Genomic DNA, 21,610 nt, shown 5'->3' on the forward strand with positions numbered 1-21,610 from the left:
AGGGATTGGCGTATCATCGTTGCCATGTACCCTGAAGGTGTCACTCATATGCAGTCCATCTTAATAACATCTTCCAGGAGAAAGGGTGCTGCTGTGATGTCTTCGGGACATCTAAGTGATGCCATGGCTCGGCTCTGTGTGAGCTCTGCCCTCTTGGAGGGTTTTTTAGGCAGTACAGGGGTATTCCCTTCCCAAGGGATAGAGCAGTGTCTGGGTAAAGGGAGCAACAGTGGGTGCCAGAGAGGGCTCTTCTGCAAAGTGCTGCACCTTGATTGTGGCTGAAGATTTTGAAGTCTACTTTGTGGGACAGTTCAGCTGTGTCAGTGTGAGCTCTGTAGGCTCAGAAGTGTGCCCTGTCACTTGTTAAGTGTCTTGTATTTGGAAAGGGACTGTGAGACTGAGTCTTGTAGGGATCTGTGGGTGAATGTGACTGAAGGGGTTGGTATAGGGCAGCAATCAATCAGATTTATTTGTTAGGATGTCCTTGAGGATCCTGAGGTGCTTTTTTGCCCAATGTATTTGTTCTCTGGGCTTACGGAATCTTAGATGAGTATCTGAGACACTAAGAATGACTCGAAGGAAATTCAGTTTTAAACTGAAGTTTATACATTTATGGACCAGATTTGCAACAAATCTGCTGGACTTTTAGGGCTTTTCTGTGGATTGCTGTATGTGGTCCAGGCACTTTTTTTCTGCCTGTATTCTACTTCTGAATGTTTTAACAGTTCATTTATTTATGTCCTAAATAAATTACACATTCGGTTGGGTTTTTTTGTCTGTCCCTGGCTCTAGAATACATTTAGAATTTTGTAGTGGCTTGTAAGTTGTTCTGAACTCCCCAAATTAAAGCAGCTTCTTTTGGAAGGTCCTGCTGGTGCAACCATTTTGCTTATTAACCCTGTGCAAATTTCTGCTTGATCAGGATTACCTTCTGTTTGTTTATTTTTTTTAGACATAATTCTAAAACTGCAGGCTGGAAAAGATAGTGCCCTGCCTACATTTCGTCATGTTTGTATTTCCGCATAAATTTAGGGAAAATTTATGTCCTGAACTGAGAAGGTATGGGAGGTAGTAGGACAGTATCACCTGGATTCAACCTGCCTCACTCTTTTTTTTTGGTGGGTAGGTGATAACTGTGGTATAACAGAAGGCTCTTGAATTGGTGGATGTCTGTCAGAGCAGTGAATTAGAATGACATAATTGTGTTTAAGTGTATACATTATGTCTCTGGTCTGAGAACATGGGAGATGGCTCTCCATGAGTGGACACAGTTACCACTGAGCCTGGTAAGAGCTTACTCCCGTGTGCCTGTGGCTGAATTTAATTCTGCATCAGCCCTCTTTGTATCTTTGAGTCATTTAGGAACCTTGTCTGCACATGGTGAATGGTGGAAAATACAGTGACTACTAAGTAACAGAATATTCCACGGTAAATAGAAGCTCACTGAAAAGATTATTTTTTTTTTCATCTCTGTTTGTAATGTTCCAGTGTAGTAGTCCAGAAATGCGTGGGAAATCATGTGTCTTTGCTGAGTTCAAAAGCTACACACAAAAGTATGATTTAATAAAAAGTGAGTTATCTCATTGCATACTCCAATTTTAATCAGCACTGCAAGCACTTTGTAGTTAGCTTCACTCAGTGGTATGTAGGCTTTAAAACAGAGCCTTAAGGATCCCTATCTTATTATCTTTTTAGGTTGCTTAGCATCATTTTACTGCTTTTTTTAGATTTTACCTCTATGAATCACTGTGAGACTTTTTTTTTTTTCCCCCTTATATAGGGCCAGGCCATGCAGAATTTGTCCTTAATCAGTCACAGTTCTGGTGGGTGCTAATGGGACAAACTGCCCTTTTGGGGGGCAGGGAGAGAGAAGCCCAGGGATTTCTGTGAGCGTGGCTCTGCCGCTGTCTGTGACAGGCCTGTAGAAGAGGAGGGTGGGCAGAAGAGAGGGAAGCTTTAAGACGCTGTAAGCAGTCCAGCATCATACTGGTGCCAAAAGCAGCTTTTGTTTTCAAGGATGGATCAGTGCTAGGAACTGGTCACAGCTCAACAAGTTGTCACATCTCACTGGAGCCTCAGTAACCGGCAGAGTGTGTGCTCTTACCCCTTCTTCTACTTCTCTGTCCCTCTCTTGCAAAATAAATTCATTTGTGTTAACCACCTCTTTGCATTCCTCTTAATTAACTGGTCAAGAAGGTAGCACGAATGGAAAAAATAAATGCTTGTGGGTGCTCTAGTTGGTAAGGAATCACAATTCAAATCAGAGTTCAGAAGCATCATTTTAAATAATAAATAATTAACAAAAATACATAGTGGGTAGCATGAGTACCAATGCTAAAGATAGGACCACAAGATGTATATGTAGGACTTAAGGAATTAAAGAAGCAGTCAGTCACAGTGACGGTCCAATTCTGTATTCTCTCTCTCTTTCTATTGCCCACTCAAGTATATAGTATATCAGCAGTGTATCTGCAGGTAGCCTGATTTCTCCAGACTGTGGCCTGTTCCTACTCTGTTGGTCTTAAACATGAGAGGAGATTCCATCTCTGTGGAATCAGTGAGCTCTGGCATTCAATTCCTCCTATCATTTACTCCAGCTCTTCTTGCTCTCCAACTAAAAGTCTCAGTTTTTTCAGCTGTAAGAAAACACAGGTTCTGCACATGTTGGCTCTCATTTCCTTAGTTCTCCCTCGTTTGATATAAACACCAGCAGAATTGCACACCTACTTGCAGGTTGCCTTGACAACACCACAGGAATATTCCTCAATGTCTCTGCACCGTAAAGCTGCAGTAAAGCCGTAATCTCCACTGGGCTATTGATATAAATGATTAATAATTTTCTGCCAGCTGTGTCTTGCTGTCTTATTTGCATGGAGGAATGTCTCATGCAGTCTCTGTTGATTCCATAACCTCTGTCATGACTCTTGAGTCTTCCTAGCACAACACATATCTAAAATGTCCGTCAGCATTTTCTCTTTCTTTCTTGAGGACCGCTTCACATTCATAGAGCTCGGAGTAGTTCTTAATCCACTGTACTTCTTTCTCCTCATCCATTGTTACTGTTTTTTCTCTTCAGCTTGCTTCTACTGCAGTTTGGGTATTTTTGTGAGAGGGGGTGTGTTTCTCTAGTAGTATGCATAGTTGCTCTGTAATTCTGTGTGACATTCTAGTAGAAGACCAACCCTCACCACTTTTTCAGTGATCACAGTGATGGTCCAATTCTATATTCTCTCTCTTTCTATTGCCCATTCGAGTGATCTGTAATATTTCTTTACTTCAACACCAGGCTTCTCAGATGCTAAAATGGAGGCAACCAAAGGTGCACTGGTATCAAATACTGTTTGTTCTTTGTCATTTAAGACTTTTATACTATATCTTGCTGTCTTCTTATTAATGCCAGGACAGTATGGAACATAAGAGTTTAAAGGCTTATCTGGCCCTTCTAAGCTGTTTGGTTTTGCATACGTCTGCTTTATTTCTGATATTTTTTTCTGGGGTTCCTTTACAAGTCTTTTTCAGTCTGGTGTTTTTCCTTCTGTGTCCTAAAAATATCCTTGGCTACTAAACAAAATTGCATCAGCTATGAAGATATATTTCCTCTCCTTAGCTCTGTTGAGTAATCCACATGTCTGGCGTGATTTGCCTCAAGTAGTCCAAGGATATTCATCATGTGGATGAAATCAAGCAAGAATATTTCAGTTCTAACTGATATAAATATGTATGTATTATAATATATATATTATAAATATTGATTACCTGTCGTGGTAACTAAGCCCCACCCAGCTGCTTGCTCAGTCCTCTAATAGTGGGATGGGGGAGAGAATCAGAAGAGTAAAAGTGAGAAAACTCATGGGTTGAGATAAAGACAGTTTAATAGGGAAAGCAAAAGCTGCTCATGCAAGCAAAGCAAAACAAGGAATTCACTCACTGCTTCCCATGGGCAGGTGGGGGTTCAGCCATCTCCATGAAAGCAGGGATCCAACACACGTAACGGTGACTTGGGAAGACAAACGCCACCTCTCCCAACACCCTTCCCCTTCTGTCTTCTTCCCCCAGTTTTATCTGCTGAGCACAATGTCGTATGGTCTGGGATGTCCCTTTGGTCAGTTGGGATCAGCTGTCCCGGCTGTGCCCCCTCCCAGCTCTTTGTGTCCCCCCAGCCTGCTCACTGGTGAGGTGGGGTGAGGGACAAATCCGTAACATAGCCCCATACTAGCTACTGTGAGGAAAATTAACTCTATCCCAGCCCAAACCAGCACATTACCTAAACAATTTTATCTTGTAAAGTTGTTGTGTTCACTTTCAGATACCCTATATTACATATGAAAGTATGTGCATATGTAGTATGTATATATAGGGTTCTTCTGTATTAGACTACTCTCTCATTAGTGTGTGGTCTGTGTGAGCAGTAACCCAAATGAAATGCTGTGCAAGTAGGCCTATGCGAGGTCTGTTGCCTCATCTCACTTAGATTGGCTCAGATGTCTCTATGCTATGTTGTATTTTGCACATCCTAATTTCTTGTTGGCTCATACTGCTCTGTCTTTAACTATGATCCCTTTAATTGGGTCAGCTGGAGTTAAACTGTACTCTGACTGCCCATGCCAACACCGCACTAGCAATTGGCATTGCCCTTCGGCATTTTGCTGATAGTACACCACCACATTGACTTGTTCCTTCAGTGCTTTGCCATCAGTTCATGTCATGCTGTATAGATATCTACTCCCTTGCACACTGCATCTGTCTGTCATCCTTATCAAGTTCATGGTGCTCCTTTTAAATATGTTTATTTCCAAAGTTCACCACTTATCTGACAGATGAGAAGGTGGCCTGTGGTAGATAGTAGTGTTAACACAGAACATACTTCAGTTATGCATCCTATTTTGACATAGGTTTGCTTGAACAAATTGGCTGCTACTTTGTATCTTCTCTTTTCTTTTTTGAAATGAATCGATTCAAGACAGGTTAACTCAGTGTTCTGCTGTTCATTAAAACGTGTGGCCTCATACCTGAGAGGGCTGTTAGGCAACCCCCTCAGCAGGGCACAGCTTTCTGCATTTCATCTTACTGGGACTCGTATAGAAGTACTCGCACTTCTTCCTGATTGAAGGAGGTCCTCTCTTGTCTCACCTGGAACAGAAAAGTTCTTGTCTTGCTGCCCTGTATGTTAGCTGAAGCTTTGCCTGCCAGGATCACTGGGAGACCTCTCTGTTTCCCCTGAAGGCTCACTCACAGCTGTAAGGTTTGAAGGGTTTTAATTAGGTCTGTGAGCTCACTGATCACAAGTAATGACAGTACAGTAGCACATTGTGAACAAGATTCACCTACGCTAATAGTCAGAGGTGGAAAATGGCTTTATGGATTAGCTGCTACTCCTTCTCAAGCCATGCAAGGCCAGACACAAGAGTCATCTAATTAAAGCTTACAAGTCTTTTCTGTTATTAGGCAAAGAGTTGCAGAAATCCAAGACTGAAGGCTTTAGTCAGCTTGTTTCACTGCGGTTTAGTTTAGATTTAAAATGTGTTTACATAAATCCAGCACTGGTCTTAAAGGCTGCAGCTGAACTGATGTTTGTGAAGGAATTCAGCATGTTCTAGGGTTTTGGTCCCTCAATCCGTTCCAACTGGGGGCCTGTCTGGAGCAAGCTGTGGCTATGGGAGATACCAAGAGGACTGAATGTGGGTGAGGAATTGTGATGATGCATACTCAAATTTTACTCCATATGGAGACTAGTGCATTTCCTAGTGGGCAGTTGTCTGAAGCACAGAAGCCAGTACCACACTTGATACAAATGAAGACCCTTATTGGCAAGTTTGAATCTCCAGAGAAGTCCAGGCCTGATTTGATACAGAGATTTTAGTATCATTTCCTACCTACTGGTGGTCTTTTCAGTTGAAGCAGGTTCTATTATTACTGCCTTCTGTAGAGATGGAGAGGCTTCATTCTCCAGACTCATGGAGATGGCTCACTTAAAGCACAATGGGGTCACTTAACTTGGTGCAAGCCAAGCCCCTTTTATTTGTGATCCATAAAAGAACTTGAACATTCAGAGGATTAAGATCCATTCAGTAACTCATTGCATTCCTACCAAGTCACAGATACAGAGAGGTATAATGTTAAAGTGCTGTCAGCTGCATGGCTGATTAAATACCACAATACATACGCAACTAAAAGGTAAAATCCATTCTTGTCATCAAAGCAGCATACCTCCTATTTTGAATATTGCTTCAGTACTAAGCACATAAATCTTGTTTTGGCTCCTGCACAAAATTTGGTGTCACTAATATGCAGAACTTCCTCTGTTTACATTCTTTTGAGATGTTTTCCTCAATGTTACAGAAGAGCTGAGTTTTTGTCTGCGAGGTTGCCCAGTTGCAGGAATATTTCTACTAGGATCTCTGGCAATCAGCTGCTCTGTGTTTCATAACGTGTTTTGGACACCGTGTTCTTGCCATCATGAGCTTTCAATGCTTCCACCCTCCACTTGCTTCTTTTGATGGGATTTTGAATATCAGAAGTCCTCATTCAGCACCGATAGTTACGTGTTGCTGGTACCACCTTTCCAGGCACCCATGTATGTGCCAGACTGTTTATGGAACTTCTTTTAAAAGCTGGAGAAACTAGGATTTGAATTTTTTTTTATTACATTATCAGGTTAAGTTTGACAAACATTTTATAAATATGAATCACTAAAGAGATTATAAGAACCAAGTATGTGGCTAGTATTTACAGGATCCATCCAGCAAAGCGACTGACAATCTATTTAATCTGTGCTAGGTTAATTTTGTTCAAACAGCTCACTTGCCTTTAAAATTTAGTTTTGATAGCAGTGCCAGGTGAACAAATTCACCTTCGGGTCAACTGAGATGGCTCCGTAGCTTAGCAATGGTAGGGACAAACTTGCACGTTAGGGAGTGATCTGGTGGTTGCATTACATGACCTAGCTTCTGCAGAGAAGTGCCAATACTGTGTCCAGCTTGAGCAATTACCAATACCTTAATGCCCTACATCACAACTGTGCAAGAAAGGATCTTTGACAGATGAACAGAATGGCAAATGTTTACTATTTCAATAATATTTTACCTAGGAATGTCAAAACGCATGCTTCAAATGCCTTATGCATATCAAATTATGAGAAGCAACTTATCTACCTAACACTGGGAAGCACTGGGGAAAATAAACTATAAAACCTGCCTGACATAAAAAGCTTGATATGAAAAGATGGAACGGACGCTGGCTTTTGTGAGGGGAGGACAACTGAAAGGTCTAATAACTACTGTATCATCTTCCCTGGAAAGAAGTCCTTTCTCCTCCTTCTTACTACAGCTTTCAATCAGAAACTCTCATTACAGTGCCCTATGCTTTTAAATATCCACATAGTAGACATAGCCAACCCCTCCCTCTTGAGGAGAAGGTGGTAGACCTTCCCGTGCACTGTAGGCTCTGCCTTTTGCCTGCCCAGCTGTGTCCCAGCTCCAAGGTGAACTGAACCTTCAGCCCTCTCCCAGCTTCCCCATGGTCTGCTCACTGAGACATATTTCTTAGGGTCTCATCCTGTGTTTGCCTGCCTCCTTTAGTTCCTTTAGTCAGCTGAGAGTTAGACATCCTTGTGTGAGCTTTACAATGAGTGAACGGTCTGCCTCCAGAGGGTGACTCACTGTTGCAGTGCACCAGTGAAAGTGTACATCATCAATCCCAGTAAGAAAGGTATTTGAACTCCTTAATGCATTAATTAAAATTCCTTTTATTAGACATAAGGAGTAAGTTGATAGCATAGATGATAAAAAAATCGCAGAATGTTTGAGGTTGGAAGGAATGTCTGGAGGTCATCTGGTCCAACACCTGTGCTTGAGCAGGGCCACCTGGAACTGTTTGCAAAGGACCATGTCCAGATGGCTTTTGAATATTTCCAACAAGGATTGAGACTGCACAACCTCCCTGTGACAACTTTTTTCCAGTGCTTGATCACCCTCACAGTGAAAAATCGTTTCCTGATGGTCAGGTGGTATCTCCGGTCTTTCAGTTTGTGTCCATTGGCTCTGGTCCTGTCACTGGACACCACTGAGAAGAGCCTGGCTCCACATTCTTTGTACCCTCCCTTTAGGTAATTATGTACATGGATGAGATCCCCGTGAGCCTCCTCTTCTCCAGGCTGAACAGTCCCAATTCTCTCAGCCTTTCCTCATAGGAGAGATGCTCCAGTCCCTTCATCATTTTTGTGGTACTTATGTCCCACCAGATGCTAGGAACCCAGTGTTGCACAGCATCAGATGGTCTTCTAGTCACAGCATGGCATGCTGCACTTGATCCCATCCGTGCTAAGGGTTGTTGACATTATGGTGTTTAGTGCTCTGGTAGTATTTTCTAAGAAGTAAACAATTCCATTTATCATTTCTACTGTCAAGCAAAAGGATGTTAGCATGAGAACATGCTGCTTCACTTCAAGATAAAGACAAGGACACACAGGTGGTGTCATCGCCGATGCCAAGTGGGAGCTGCCTGCAGGCTCCTCTGTTATGATTAGCTGGCAAGGTTTATCCTGCAGCCAAGTGATAAGTGCAGCACAGCACAGGCCTGAAGGCCAATTCATATGTGCAGCACAGCCCAACACTGTGCGGCAAAGTATAGCACAGGCCTGTGCCTGCTCAGGTCAACTGTTACATGGATTGCTAACTCCTCAACGCACAATAGTCTTCCAGTTCAGACCACTGCAGCTGTTCGTCCTGTGTTCCAGGACAAACATCTAAGACGCATGAGACCTACTGGAGGTACCATTTCACTAGAGGACTCCACTGACTACAAAGAGAGCCTGGGGTCACTAACTCAGACTTGGATGAGTAACTTTTAGGTGAGAAGAGCCTCTTCTGCAAATAATGCTGAGTTGTCCCCAGAGCACTGGATTTTCAGTTCTTTGGTTTTGAGTCATTAATTATGTCATGATCTTGTGGGAGCTGTAGCAGGTGGGTTTCTTTCTGCAGTTCAGCATGTGTGCGTTAATCTCGCTTAGATGGGACCATGTCTTTCCCAAGAGGAAAGGCTTTTCAAGACTTGTTTATCTACCTAGCATTTTACATTAATTATATCCTATCAATTTTAGTTTCTGCTAGAGATTACTACAGCTCCCTTGTGGCCACTTCAGGTACCTATAACATTCATAAAATGGCTATAATAATGTTCCATGGACCCATATACACGGTGCATGTCCGTATTCTGTGCTGTCATGTTCTGTCAAACAGTGTTTCACAGAGGATTGGAGAGGGAAGTCAATGCAGTGTGTGATTTCCCACTTATGGCAGGGTCTCTCGCCGGCAACACGCTATTGCTCTAGTATTGCATATTCATGTCCCAGGGCATGCAAAAAATGTTGCCACGGACAACGAAGCATTGTAGAAACCCAGAGCAAAAGCAGCCTCTGCTCTAGAGGCTTCACCGTCTACACTTCCTCATCTCTGTGAAGCAAGGTGTCGCTTCTCATTGGCAAAACCATGAAAAATGTGGGATCTTTCTAAAAGAGGGAAACTGCCTTGCTCATTGTGTTACATTGCTGTGATAAAAATCAGAAACACCTCTTAGGCTGGGGTATGCCTGGTGGGACTGGCAGACTAGGCTCTTGTCTGTTGTTCATTCTTCAGTTCATTGATCTTCATGATCATCCATCCAAAGAATCCTTTTATCATCAGGACTGCCGGGGATATGAAAAGACTGGGCCTGCAAAAATTGGCTGTTTCAGAAAAGGAGAGAATTTTCCCTTCATTTGTCTGGCTGGTTGAGTTGATTCATTGCAGGAGCTATAATTATTTCAGATTGCATTAGCAGCTTGTATTTTGTAGAAATTAGGCTTTGTTTTTAATTATACATGTGTTCTTGTGTTCTTTCTGTTGTCTCTGCATATCACAAGATACAAATAGACTGTATTATTAACTGGGTAATTTTGTGTATTTTTCACCTTACACTTTTATGCCATCTGACCAGTTCTGGTTATATTGTAAGTGATCTGGGTAATGGTGAATAAGTAGATGATGAGATGAGATGATACTTGTGCATGAATAGCACTTTAAATTAAAGGCTTCTTTTACTTTTCTGGTTATTATTTCCTCCCAGTTTATTTTCTTGCAGAGATGTGCATAGCTGCTTTGCAAAGAAAGCCACGGAGTGATTAGTGGGATTTTTTTCAGCCTTTAATACCAGGTTCTAATTATATGCATTGAGAATTCAGGCTTTCATACCGCACATTTTATTTCCTGTTAACTATGTTAATGGCTATAAGCTGATTACATTCCACTCTGGTAACTGATCTATCTGAAATATTTAGAGGATGTTCATGGCTAGTTCTGTGTGAGTGGAGAGGAGAGTTCAGTGTAGGGTATTTTAAAGAGAGATCAATTATTTATATCTTTAGAAGGGCTGCTGAAACTTTAGCTGGCCCTAAAATCCCTTGAACTAGATACGATGCAATAAACTGAGGCTGTTGCTTTTTTTAATATTTTGCTAAATATTATAATATTTATTATTTTTTAACTCTTTGGTGATACCACCTTCTGTGTGAGAGTAGTGGACACAACACTACTTAAAAAGAACTTGATTCACATTCATTCAAGACATTTTATTTTCTCAAAGTTGTAGTAGTGGTACCATCATTAGATTTTTTGCTGTTTATTTTATCAATGTCATCAAAGGACTATTAGGAATCTGGACCACTTAGTGGAGGTTGGAATTTCTTGAGCATCACTGTTGATCAAGCTCTGCTGCAGTTGAAAACCATGGATTTTCTACTATTGACCTAAATCAGGAGCGTGGCAAGAGCCGGAGTTCTGCTGAGTGGATTCCAGCCAAGGTATTGCAGCACCAGCAAGATGATAGAAAGTTCTAAATACAAGTGGATTCCTTAGACAGTCAGGCAGAGATTTAGCACTTTTGGAGAATTATCCAAAAAACTTGTGTGGTAGGTAAAGGGAGCCACCTAGAGTTAATCCATAGGAATCTCTAAATATAAATGTATATCTGAACTGCCTCTCACTGAAGTTTATGTGCCAAGCTGAGAGCTAAACATTAAATCCCTTTATCTGTAACAAGCCCTCTCCTGAGAGCAGGCACCTAAATAAGATTAGAACCCCCTTTAATATGTTTTTACTATGCTACTGAAGGATTAGGATAGTTACTGCATTTTATATTAAAGAACGTTGGGGAAAAAAGGGATGACATAAATAACATACGGCACAAGGATTGATAGTAAAGTCTCCCTCCTTCCAGTCAAGGACTCTGACTGGTATTGTATGTAATTAGGCTCTTTCCAATAACTCTCTCTTCAGACACATGATTTCTGCCTCTTAGCAGCAGTTTCCTTGCTTCAGTGGGAAGATTAGAAGGTGCCCTCCCTTTGACTCCTCTTTATCCTGGACACTAGCCTAGAAAAATGGGAATCTGATGCCCTGCAAGCTGAGAAGAACTTAGCCTGAACCCAGTTCTTAGAAGAGATTTGCTAACCGTTAACTTGTCATACAGCCCCTCATCTTGCACCTCTAGTAGCTGCAGTGTTTTGTGCTGCACTTAAAACTCTTGCTTTCATATTCCATGCTGTACTGGACCTTCTGGGGAAGCAGACAGCATTTGGGCACTGTTGTGGGTGTGAGCTGTGCCCTTGACTTTCTGAACTGGAGATTCTTCAGTGCAAGCACTGACTCCTTAAGATCTTCCAAGTTTCGTAGGAAGATCCCTCCATGGCTGGAGCTTGTCTTCAGTATCATCTTCTTGAATAGAAGTGCCAGAATTTGGAATACATTTTATTTTAGATGTCAAAGCAAGCACTCTGAATTGCACTCCAAAGCCATGGCAATCTCCTTTGAAAATCCAAGCTGAAATTTATCTGAAAAGGAGAATGCCAGGTGTAGTGTTCCCCCTTCTCTCTCCTACTTGGGTATATTAGAGGCATCAGAGACAGAAAATTAGAAGATGCGTCAGTCAAGAGTTTATAGTTGCATTGCACATAATTTTCCCATGTAACTTCACATGTCTGTGAGAATGAGTGCAATAATAACTCCAAACACACTTGGACAGCAAATTGCAAGTCAGATCCTGATTGCTTAGTTGGGGGCATGCAGATGGCTTCCAGAATCACAAGCCACATGTTTTTAGACTCTGCCTTCCAGCGAGGAAGCGTTAATCACAGCCTGTGCTAAGGAAGGTGAGGTGAGCTTCAAACTGTACCTGGAAGCAGTTACTTGGGCACTTACTTTGGACCAATACCCCTTAACTTCTGACGCCAGCCACTTAATTAAGGTATATTTTTGGTCCCTTTCTTATTCCAGGGTGCTTATAATTAAGACTCTGACCCTTCAGATTGCTTTATAAGACTCTGAAAGTGTATATTGATTAGTTGCTATAACTTTTTAAAATAACATTATGGAACCAGTTATTTGTTCTTTCAGCACACTTTGTTTTGCATGGAAGATGAAAACAAAAATAACATTATGGATGTCAGAACCAGTTATCTGTTCTGTCAGCACACTTTGTTTTGCATGGAAGATGAAAACACCTTTGAATACATTCAGGAAGTATTTGTAAACATTTCAAGTGGATTTGGCTGGTTCCATACATCCAGGAAGTATTTGTAAACATTTGTAAACATTTCAAGTGGATTTGGCTGGTTCTGATTTTGGAACAGAAATTTCCTGACATCTGAACAAGTCATTTTCCTTAACTTCCTACCCAAAAGAATGAAGCCCTCGGCTCTTCAAGACATCAGAGAATTACTAGATATTGGTACTGCCTGGTTACAGTGTGCAGTGTTAATCTACAGTAGCTCTGAATTGGCATTATACCTCTCTCTTTATGCCTAATAGCTCCAGCGTCTAAGTCACTCCTCTGGTTGGAGAGACAAGTGACTGGTATGTACTCCAATATGTTTTGTAGCATCTGCGCCCTTCTCCCTCCCCAAAGCTAACCGCAATGAAGAGACCGTATCATCAGCAACACTTGCCCTTCCTCCCCATATGATTTCTCTAATATTTTGTCAACATTGTACCCAGTACATTGACCCAATAGGGCACTGGGGAATTGTCCATACCAGAGGCTTCAGATTGCAGCCTGTCTTGATATCATCTTTCTTTAAAGCCTGCTCTGCAAAGGGGAAGCATAAGCCTTAGGAATGATGGCTTGTTACTAGCAGACTCAAGTTACCGCTCTGCAAAGTGAAGTGCTAAGTGCACCAAAGAGAAATCAGTGATGCAATAAAGCCATCAAACTGTCTGAAAAAAGATCAGTTTATGAGAACTGAAAGTGTCTCTTCCAATAAATGCCGTGAAATTCCAGAAAACCAGGCAAGAATCAGTAAGTTTTCTTAGCTTTCTGAAGGTTTGATACCAAAGCTTTAAAAAGGGATTACTGATCTTAAATCGTGTCTCTCAAAACCAGTGTAGGAATCTTTTTTTCAGGGAGCAGAGAAAGAAAGAAAACAATTGCAGAGTTATTACTGTCAAAGAGATGACGTCTGCATGGCAGAGGTTGCTTTCCGAGCCTGTAAGACTGTACTTGCTTTGAGACTGAAACCCAGACACTCAGGCTGAAAAGAAAAACTCCATCAGAAATCAATTAAATCCAGTTAAACTCGAGTATTACTTCAGGACAAAAAGACTGTTTCTGTTCTTTGAACTGCTAAAAATGTTATGAAAACAGTATTTTAACAAGGAGCCTACTGGCCAAGCCAAAATGTCACTGTTGCTGTATCCAGTTACCCATACTTCTTACTACTTAAGGTCTAGCTATCACACACATGTAACCTCAATTACAGTAACATCTGGGGTTTAACAGGTTTTAGTGTGTTTGACTTCGTGGCACCCATGGTAGGTAAGGGGATTATTGTCTTCAAGTTATGGTACAGAAATCTGGTTTAGTATGAGATTATGAGAGTATGAGTTAGATGACATCTCATCTAACTTCAGCGCTTTAGAAGTTAGTTATCTAAGTTAGTTGTCTGGGCTCTGTCCCCCACTGAGGGAGAAGAAACCCCTGGGAGATGATCCATCCCCACTCTAGAATAGATGGGATAAACCAACCACAGAGATGCCTCTCTTCTTTTGCCAAGAGTTGGAGCCCCAAATGAGACAACTCATGCACCAGGCAAGATGAAATGTCCCCTCAGGGACATGAGTGGCTTCCTGTAGGATGGGGGAAGCAGAGCATGCTCTCCCACCTCCCAGAACAGACCCGTAACCATAAGCCATTCTTCCTCTCTGCTAATTAGTCAGTAATTGACGGCATTTGCCTATTCCACTGCAGGCTGGGCTTTTCCTTAATTTTTACAAACTAGGTGGGGAGAGGCGTGCTTGGTAGTACTGGTGTGTTTAGATGGGAGGCCACAAGGAAAATCCAGTTGTACCAGGAAGCAGTGGTGGTGACTCAATACCCGGTTGTGCTGTAGGTTAAATCTCAGAGCTGCTCGTCATTACAGGATCATACGTCACAAGAGTAAGGTATTAAACCCCAGACAAATTACATGATAGGTAACTCTGTCCTCCTTGCCCTTACCTGCAGCTTCACCTAAATTACACAGTCTTATGCACAACCTGATCTCAACTTTTCTGAGCCCAGGTGGAGTTGCTGTCCTCTGTCCCAGGGATGGGCAGAAGTCTGGAGCAAGTGAAGTGATTTCTACATATGCAAGCAGTAAAGCCCTTTGGGATTTTAGATGGAGAGCGCTATGGAAATGTAATATGTCATTACTTCATGAAGTTATATAATTTTTAGAGTCGAGATTTTACAATATCCCCATTAATGTAAATGGTTCACTGCACTTGATGCTAGAGTTCATGCAGCAGCCCAGAGCAGCATTCCTCCCACAATAAGTACAAAGCAGAACAGTAAGCAAAGAGGAGCAGCAATGCTTGTATTTGACTTGCGGTTCTGGTTTTGCTTCATCTGGGTGCCTGCCCACAACAGGGACATGACCAAATATTTGTGAGCAGTTCAGGTCCCCTGCCCTTCCCACCCTCACCCAGCTGGTGGTGGAAGTAATTGAACTACGGCCAGGTACAGACAGTTCACCGTGGATGTCTGCGGCACTAAAACCAATGCAGCTGATGCCAGCTTGAATGTGGCTTTCAGTTCACTTTGCAGCTTTAATTCTGTAGTTCTACATCTGTTGCATTATGAATGTCTTCAAATTAACTGTGGTGTATTTTAGGGACTCAGAATAACAATGGGTAGATCCACCCCTTCGGCAGAGTCACCTCCGAGGGAAGGGAAGGAATCTGCTACGGTATTACGCATCTCTGCCAGGGAAAGCCTCTGCGGGGCTCCTCCCCAGAGTCTGGAGCCTGACCGTTCTTCAGCTCTGGCCTTCCCTTCCAAGCTCAGAACCTCACAGATCATTCCTGGGGTGTTTCCAGCTTCCAAGAGCTATCAGCAGTGTCTGTGGGACAGGATGGATGTTTCTCCTTCACAAGAAATCCTGATAACAAGAGCAGCAAAAGAAATGGTCAGATAGATTTGTCTTAGATTGCCTTTGCTATCCTAGCCTGTATGACCTGGTATCTTTTAGAGAGCTGTAAAACTGTTCTTTGAGCTGACTTTGTTTAAAGACTAGGAGGATTTTGGGGGCCTGAGCTGTACCAGAGGCTGGGCACAGCTCATGACATTTTGGAGACTGTCCATAGCCGTTCCAGGGACACGGCCATGATTGAAGGACTCTGGCTCCAAAGTGGAGACAGCTTGTTTTAGTAAGACAGATGATATTGCCTGGTCTGGGAACGTAGTGATTCAGAGGCTGCTTCACATACAGCTCAGCTTTGTGTTTGGCAAAGGGAGGCTGATGCTGGGATGTTTAAGCTGTTCAGCTTCTCTAATGAATGCCTTTTTGCAATTCAGAAGTGTTACGCTGGCTCCTAGAGCCATCTAAGTTATGCCCGGGCCCAGTTCTGCAGTCATAGAATCATAGAATTGTTCAGGTTGGAAAAGACCTTTAAGGTCAGCCAGTCCAACCGTTAACCTAACCCTGCCATCCCACCACTAAACCATGTCCCTCAGCACCTCATCTATCCATCTTTTAAATACATCCAGCATAGCAGTGTGCAAAAGAGGCTTTCAGTGCCTGACGTGGGTGTCTCCTACTGCACCATGGAGGTCTTTTGCAGTGTGAGCTGCAACGTTTTTGTTACAATTTGCTTTTAACATGTGAGTGTTTAATTCAGTTTCTAAATCTCTAAGTGTATCAAACCTCAAATACGGCATTGAGTTTCCCTGATTCCAAGTGAAAGCATTCAGAATGGGCTATGAAGTGGATGTTTATTCTGCCTGATCTGTCATTTTGTTTTCAAGCTAATACTAACCCTGCTGCTACCCTGTAATCAGCTCTTATGGAAACAATACATTGTCCCTAGGGTAAGTTTAGAAAAACATTCACAATACACCCACAGATAAATCCAGTTTTAGCAACGTGGTGTTTAAAGCACTATACTCTGCTCATAGAGCATCAGGAAGATGTGCTGGCTTGGAGCCACCTCCAGATAACCGGTTTCTCTGTATTGTTTCTCAGGCCCTACATGTCCATTGGAACGCTACGTGATCAAGTCATCTATCCAGACTCAGTGGATGACATGCATGAGAAAGGCTACCAAGATCAAGATCTGGAGAGTATCCTGCATATGGTTCATCTGTACCACATAGTTCAAAGAGAAGGAGGTAGATTGCATATTTTTGTGAAAAGCTTTACAAAATCTTTTCCTCATGTGTGTGTCTTAGTGTCACTGACCTTTACTTCTGAACTGGCAAGACTGGATCCAGACCTTTTGTGGCTGTGGGAGCTGCAGAACCACATGGTTGTTGCTCCTGATGCTAACAGAGGGAGAAGAACTAAGTGCTCCTCTCCTCCCCAGTACATCCATGCCCTAGTTGAACATCACTGTTCTCTCTAATGGCCAGTCATTTCATGGTATTGTGAGATCACTGACCTTCCTTCAGTTTCTTAGAAAATGTAACCTGTCTTAAAACCTTGAAACATCACTGACTATATCAACTCGAAAGCATGCGAATGAAAAGAGAGTCAGGTCTGCTTTCACCTCCCTGGTTTGTGGGATTGGCAGGACTATGTGCCATGAGAAGAAGTGTCTGATACCACACCACCAGGGTGGACAAGTTAAAAATAACCAAACAACGCTGTCTGGCAGTAGAGTGTTGCTACCTACCACTTGCTGTTGAAGTTGCTATGTGTTCTCAGCGTTGTTTGTCCTAAGAGTAGTGGACAGTGTAAATACACTGGCACAGTAAATGCCAAGATGCTGAAGACTTCTCTTGTGTCTAAGGAACTGGAGCATTTCATGACTTTTTTTTCCCAAGCTTAGCAATAGTTTTCATCCTTTTGTTCCCACCAGCCACTAATCTCTAGTTTGAATTTCCTCCCTGTCATTATGCTTTTAAAACAGACAGGACAAAGTTGGTAACATTTAGAGAGAAAAAGGAGGATCTTCAAACCTCTCTAAGCAGCCGATGTTGGGAGTGCTGGATGTACCCTGCTTCTCTCTGCCAGCTGTCAGTGCTCCTTTTTGAGAGGGTGCTTTGGGTGCATTGCCTTTTAATGTGTGTCCTGGTGTCTCTCAGGATCATTCTGTCAATAGAGTAGCACTTCAGCCAAGGCAATATCTAAATTCCCATTCCTGGATGGCAGCCTGTTGCTCTGTTCAAAAGCAGAAGGTGTATTTAAGTATGCATGGACACTCATCTGGTGTTTTTTCTGCACGTTTTAGAGTGGGGAGTAGTAATTTTTTACAGCAGTGATTGTATACCTACAGATACTTCTCCACCTCACAAACCTGTTGATAGACTCTTATCTTTCCATAGGTTAATGCTTCTTTGTTAAGAATGTAATAATGACTCTTGGCCCTCAAGTTGCAACAGAAAATAAGAATCTGCCATAGTTCTGATTCATATTGTTATTCAGATCTGATACTATGACACAAGGATTGAAAAAGTGGGCAGAGAGCTAAACTCAGTGACCAGAATAATTGCAGAGAAGGCCTCTACTCCCTACACTGACATTATAACTATCCCTGTTAGTATTCCTGGATCACTTACTTCACTAAGTGAAGTGCCCAGATTGCAGAAGAGCAAGCAGATGTGTTGGAACGGGGAGCTGGAAGAGGAGGAGCGGTTAAATTGTCAGTGGCAAGAAGCCACTGTGGAGTGTGCACTCATAGCCTGCTGGTACTTGTAGATGGACTGAACAGCACATGACCCTCAGCGGCCAAAACCATATCCCCAGCGGTCTCTGAATGCGCATCGTTGTGGTTTATAACCCTGCAGCTGGAGCATGTAACGGATGATGGGGCAGTTACTGTGCTCCACGTACGCGATGCTGTTGGCGAGGGTCAGTGTTCTGTATTGCCAAACCAAACCCCTAGGTTTGGATCAGGTTCGCTCTGCTTTCTGTGCCAAAGAAAGTATTTATTGCTGACCCCGTTCTTGCTCTTCTGCCTGTCTGATTGCTCATGCGAGACACACACAATCTATAAAAAAGTCTCGAGGACATTGTTAATGTTCAGTGGTGCTCTGCTGAAACTCCACTCAGGGTAACGGAATACTGTGAAAAAGTCTGCACAAATGTTAAAAAAAAAGGGTTTCTTAGGTACTTTGCGATCTAAAATGACAGGAGTGGGCAAGCCGGAAAGCAGGGGAGATTACCACATACCAGGAAGTTTTGAGGAGCATAATACACTTACTTGTTCCCTTTTCTCCTTGGGCATTTGCAGGAGACAAGTGCCAAGGTAGGAGCTGAGAGGAAATCCGTGACATATGATTTGACGCATTACATGGATTTCATATGCTTACATTTTCTTTAGAGCTCCCCCAGCCTGGGACAAAGACTCATATTCTGGGTTTTTGAACCAGCAAGCCAGAGAAATACTTGCTGAAAGTGAACAATTGAAATTCTTCTTTATACATAGCTGAATTATTTTTTTAATTCCAATTTTTTTTTTATCCTTTTACTTAAAATCAGATTTTTAAACTAAAATGATTTCTATTAAAAATGGAACTTTTTCCTTTGCAAAACAATGAAAAATCCCATATAAAGCTTGTAGAACAAGGCATTTGTCCCAGTTTTTTTCCTCTTTGCAGACTGCTTTGATGGTTGACAAGGACTGGCATTTTCAACAGAAAAAAGTTGTGCCGAAAAATTCCCAGCAAGTTTCTATTTATAGATTATATACACTTTTTGAAAATGTACTACATCTGAAAAAAAAAAATCAATGCAACCATTTTTAGTTATTCAGATTCTTGTGGATATCTGGGATATGTCTGTGCTCTTTTGAACTGTTTCCATAAACTTCTAAGAACAGAGCTAACTGTCTGTCAATCATTAAGTTATAGAAACCTAATATTTCAATATTTTTTTCTGTAGATCCTCTTCTCCTTCAGAGCCTTACCTCTGTCTCTTCCCCTTTCACCTCTCCCCTGCAGTATTAAGCCTCTGCCAGACAGCAGGCTCCTTAGGGCATGACCCTGTTGTGCTTTAATTGACTGACGAATATTGTGCGTGTATAATACAATGCTTTGCAGTTCTGTGTTCTGCTCCGTGTGGGCAGTTACGAAAAAGCCAGATGGAGCCAGAAGTGAGCAACTCTGACTCAGTTTATTTGTCCTGGTGTAACTTTATTGTCTTTAGCTGAATTACTTCCACATTGTGTCAGTACAAGGGTCACCAGATTCCAAGCGTAAAGTAGCCAACAAGAGCCTGACATTGTTCTTGTTGCTGCCAATGGCAGAAATTCCTCTCTTTTTCTAGCAGTGAGGTTTGACCCAGTTAGAAGTAAATAGAACAGTTACAAGAATAAGTAGCCCAGTTTGGCATTTAGCTTCTGCGTTACCCTCATGAAAATTTTTTCAGTTGGTAGCAACAGAATACATCAAACCCACCAAACACACCAAAATAACAACCTTCCTCCCCACCACCACCATTCCGGATGTCCCTGAGCCCAAGCCCTAGAAGAACCCAGTGCAATAGCTGTTGACAGTAGACCCCCTTGCTGCTAGGGGCAGAATTTCCTTCCCACTGAGGCCCCCCCCCCCCCCCCCATGTTTTCCTCACCTGCTGGATATTCAAGGAATGCTATTTTGTGATTTACCTTTATATTATCTTATACTTACCTTTATATTAATAAGGTGACCCCATCAACACCTGCAAAGTTCCTAGCTCTACCAGAATAATCATTTCATACAAAATGAGAGTAGCAAGGAAAGTTATAGTCAGTCAGCACAGGTGGTGAAAAGGCATGTCCAGAAATCCTGGGTAATAGCATGGAGACGTGCAGTAGATGTATGTGAAGAGGTTCCTTTTTGACCTGCTTTGAAAATCTGTGTATATTTAGCAAGTGTCAATCGTGATGCAGCCTTAGGCAGCCGATAGCCTGTCGCACGAGAGGAGCCATGAGCCTGTGTAGCAGCATGCTGAATGCATGACGGGGCCCGTCAGGTTGGGGCTGATGACATTACTGAACAAGTTCAACCTGTTCATGGTTTCTCAGCACCCCAGATTATAATTATTCCTCATTAATTTGCACATTTGTCATATCTTTGGGTCTTGTCCAGGGAACCTTTGTGCTAGGCCACGTACAAACACACAGACAAGCACATTTCCTCTCTCCGAGATTTTTTCGTCTGATCATTTTAGCCCTGGATTTGCTTTGTTACTGGTACCAGCAGGAACTCTGGAGTGCTCATCTGGCTTTTCCAGTGGCTCTGCAATCCAGAGATGCAAATCCCTGCAGTGTTGTGCTGAGCTGGGGCTCACACAATTGATGGCCTCTTTGTTCCTTCCTCAGCTAAGGGTTGCCCTTGCATATTCATCCTGCACAGCACCCGGCCTCCCTTCCGTTTTGACAGCTGCCTGGGGGCGTACGCTGTGCAAGAGGCCTCTGTGTTCAAACGCTTGCCAGGGGTGGACTCTCTGACTGTTTGCTGCAGTAGCCTTTCTTCTGGCATGAGGCTTTTACGCTCCAGTCCATGTCTGATGAGGTGCATTGGAATGTAGATCTGGTAAAGGAACTTTTAAGCGTATATTCTTATGGCAGCTGAATGCCCTGTCTTGCATGCAAGTGTGAGGATTCACAAGGATGAAGGATACTCAGCACTACAGACCCCAGATGTAACCCTTTTTTGGTTGTCGAATTTAGCTTGCTTTTTCCTTCAGAAAATGGAGGTTAAAGGAATTATAAAAGAAGTCATGCAAGAAAAAGAAACGCTGCGATCATGCGGCTATCACTAGCTTCTGCTAACAGCTGTATGTATTTCTACTGCTGTTACTCTGCCCCAGCACATTGCACATGCTCTTTGTCTTACTGGTTGCAGAAGGCATTTCTGTGACATCCAGTGTTCATCGCATCTACATCATACCATGTGCAATCAAAGGCTACGTGTAACAAGAAGCTGGGCAAGGAATTTGGACTCTGAAAGCCCGGATTATATTTGTACCTATTGAGAGATTTGTGCTGCATTCATGGACAAGCCATTTCATTTCTTCTGCGTTCATGGACAGGCCATTTCATTTCTTCATTTGTAAAGCAGATGTCGCTATGGGTGACATAAACCACTGACTTGGCTTGATATTTTCAGAACACTGAAGACC

The 21,610-nt window shown here is 42.5% G+C and overlaps 1 protein-coding gene across 1 annotated transcript in view; it reads left to right on the forward strand.

Annotated features, from left to right (window-relative positions):
• ABCD2 (ATP binding cassette subfamily D member 2) overlaps window positions 1–21,610 on the forward strand; it is a 47,754-nt gene that overhangs the window by 16,086 nt on the left and 10,058 nt on the right. Inside the window, exon 7 of the mRNA XM_035891676.1 lies at window positions 16,529–16,674. Coding sequence (XP_035747569.1) covers window positions 16,529–16,674 — 146 coding nt within the window. The remainder of the gene's footprint in view (window positions 1–16,528; window positions 16,675–21,610) is intronic.

Source organism: Egretta garzetta, unplaced genomic scaffold (assembly GCF_000687185.1).
Source record: "Egretta garzetta isolate BGI_Z169 unplaced genomic scaffold, ASM68718v1 scaffold33, whole genome shotgun sequence".
In the NCBI taxonomy this organism is placed as follows: Eukaryota; Metazoa; Chordata; class Aves; order Pelecaniformes; family Ardeidae; genus Egretta; species Egretta garzetta.